General features: G+C 47.1%; 1 protein-coding gene across 1 annotated transcript; it reads right to left on the bottom strand.

Annotated features, from left to right (window-relative positions):
- Positions 1 to 793: 793 nt before the first annotated feature.
- Positions 794 to 1,018, bottom strand: T265_12046 (hypothetical protein; the record flags this gene model as incomplete). Its single annotated transcript, XM_009178960.1, has 1 exon — positions 794 to 1,018. One exon carries the CDS (start codon positions 1,016 to 1,018, stop codon positions 794 to 796), a length of 225 nt encoding a protein of 74 aa, XP_009177224.1.
- Between the last annotated feature and the right edge of the window lie 257 nt (positions 1,019 to 1,275).

The following is a 1,275-nucleotide window of genomic DNA, read 5'->3' as shown; positions in this document are numbered from 1 at the left end:
GTTGTCTGCCTTTTGCCTTCTTTATCCTCAAAGAGTGCAGGAGAAAGATAGATAGACCGGAGGCTTAGTCCCTGTTCAAATGCTTGGTTTTTGTTTTTGATTTCATCTGCTGTAATCGAGTAGTTGACGTCACAATGTGAAGTTTTTGGTACGTTGAACGGTAGGCTCAGCATTCCTGACCAACTAAATGAGTCTTTGAAGTGCGCCACCTACTGAGACAGATGGCGAGACTTGGAATGGACTTTCGAGTCGTCTTTCTCTGCACTGACTTCACTGGCTTGTGGCTTTCATGGTCCAGTGTTGCGGATAGTTTGGAAAAGAAATTGACTATTTACATTCATTGCCGCCTTTTCTATTTCCTAGGCTTTCATTAACCACCACTCATTCCACTCGGTCTTAAGACCACGGGTCAGCAGTCATTTCAGAGGTCTCATGGGATGTTATTGCCGTCCCGGTGAATCCACATTCCTCGCCTTGACCAGGAACATGGATCCCAGTGTAATGCAACTTGAATTGGACCCCGGGCTCCTTTTCGGAATCGCGCAGTCAAACACTAAAATCGTAGCTTTTCGTATTTTGGACCAGTCTTCATTTGGCAGACCGGTTTGTTTCGCGTTCGCAAGTTGTCTGGGCAACTGCTACCGAAGGCCTGAGTCGCCAGTAAATATCATAGCAGTGAATGGTCTTCCTGGCTGTTGGAAGACGAGATGCCACGCGTGTTCAAAAGTGAACAACAGTCTTGGATGCAATATCACTATCGGTAGAAGTTAGTTATCGATGGGAGTAAATCCGGCTACTCGACAGATTGCAGTTTAGAGAATGCCGGCAACGCGATCATGTTTATGTTTGCGATAAATAGGTGGTGATCGATGCACAGTCCGAGGAACCGATAGTCATTGTCTGTTCTGGGAGTGTCTACACCAAGTTGTCTGCTGAAATGACTCTCACGCTTGTCATTTCCTCCCAACTGGACATTGTACTTGCCCGCTGGAAAAGTGGGATCCGTGCGCCCAGCCATCTACAGGAGCCTCAAACTCTCTCTTTGACACCGTCACTGTCACAGATGACGATCAGATTTCGGGTTTAGGCTCGTTTGCGGATTCTGACAAACCCAACTAGCCTGACTGCGAACAATCATTGCAGAGGTTCTTCAGCTTTCGCAGTCAATGCAATGCCCGCACCATTTAGACCTCAGGGAGCTGCTCCTGGATCACCTAATAAGTGGAAAGTAAACCACAGGTAAACAGCTGTTTTGGACGTTGTTCGGTTGCATTA

Source organism: Opisthorchis viverrini (assembly GCF_000715545.1).
Source record: "Opisthorchis viverrini unplaced genomic scaffold opera_v5_747, whole genome shotgun sequence".
Classification (NCBI taxonomy): domain Eukaryota; kingdom Metazoa; phylum Platyhelminthes; class Trematoda; order Opisthorchiida; family Opisthorchiidae; genus Opisthorchis; species Opisthorchis viverrini.
Note: the sequence above shows the minus strand (reverse complement) of the source record. Positions and strands in the feature narration are given on the sequence as shown.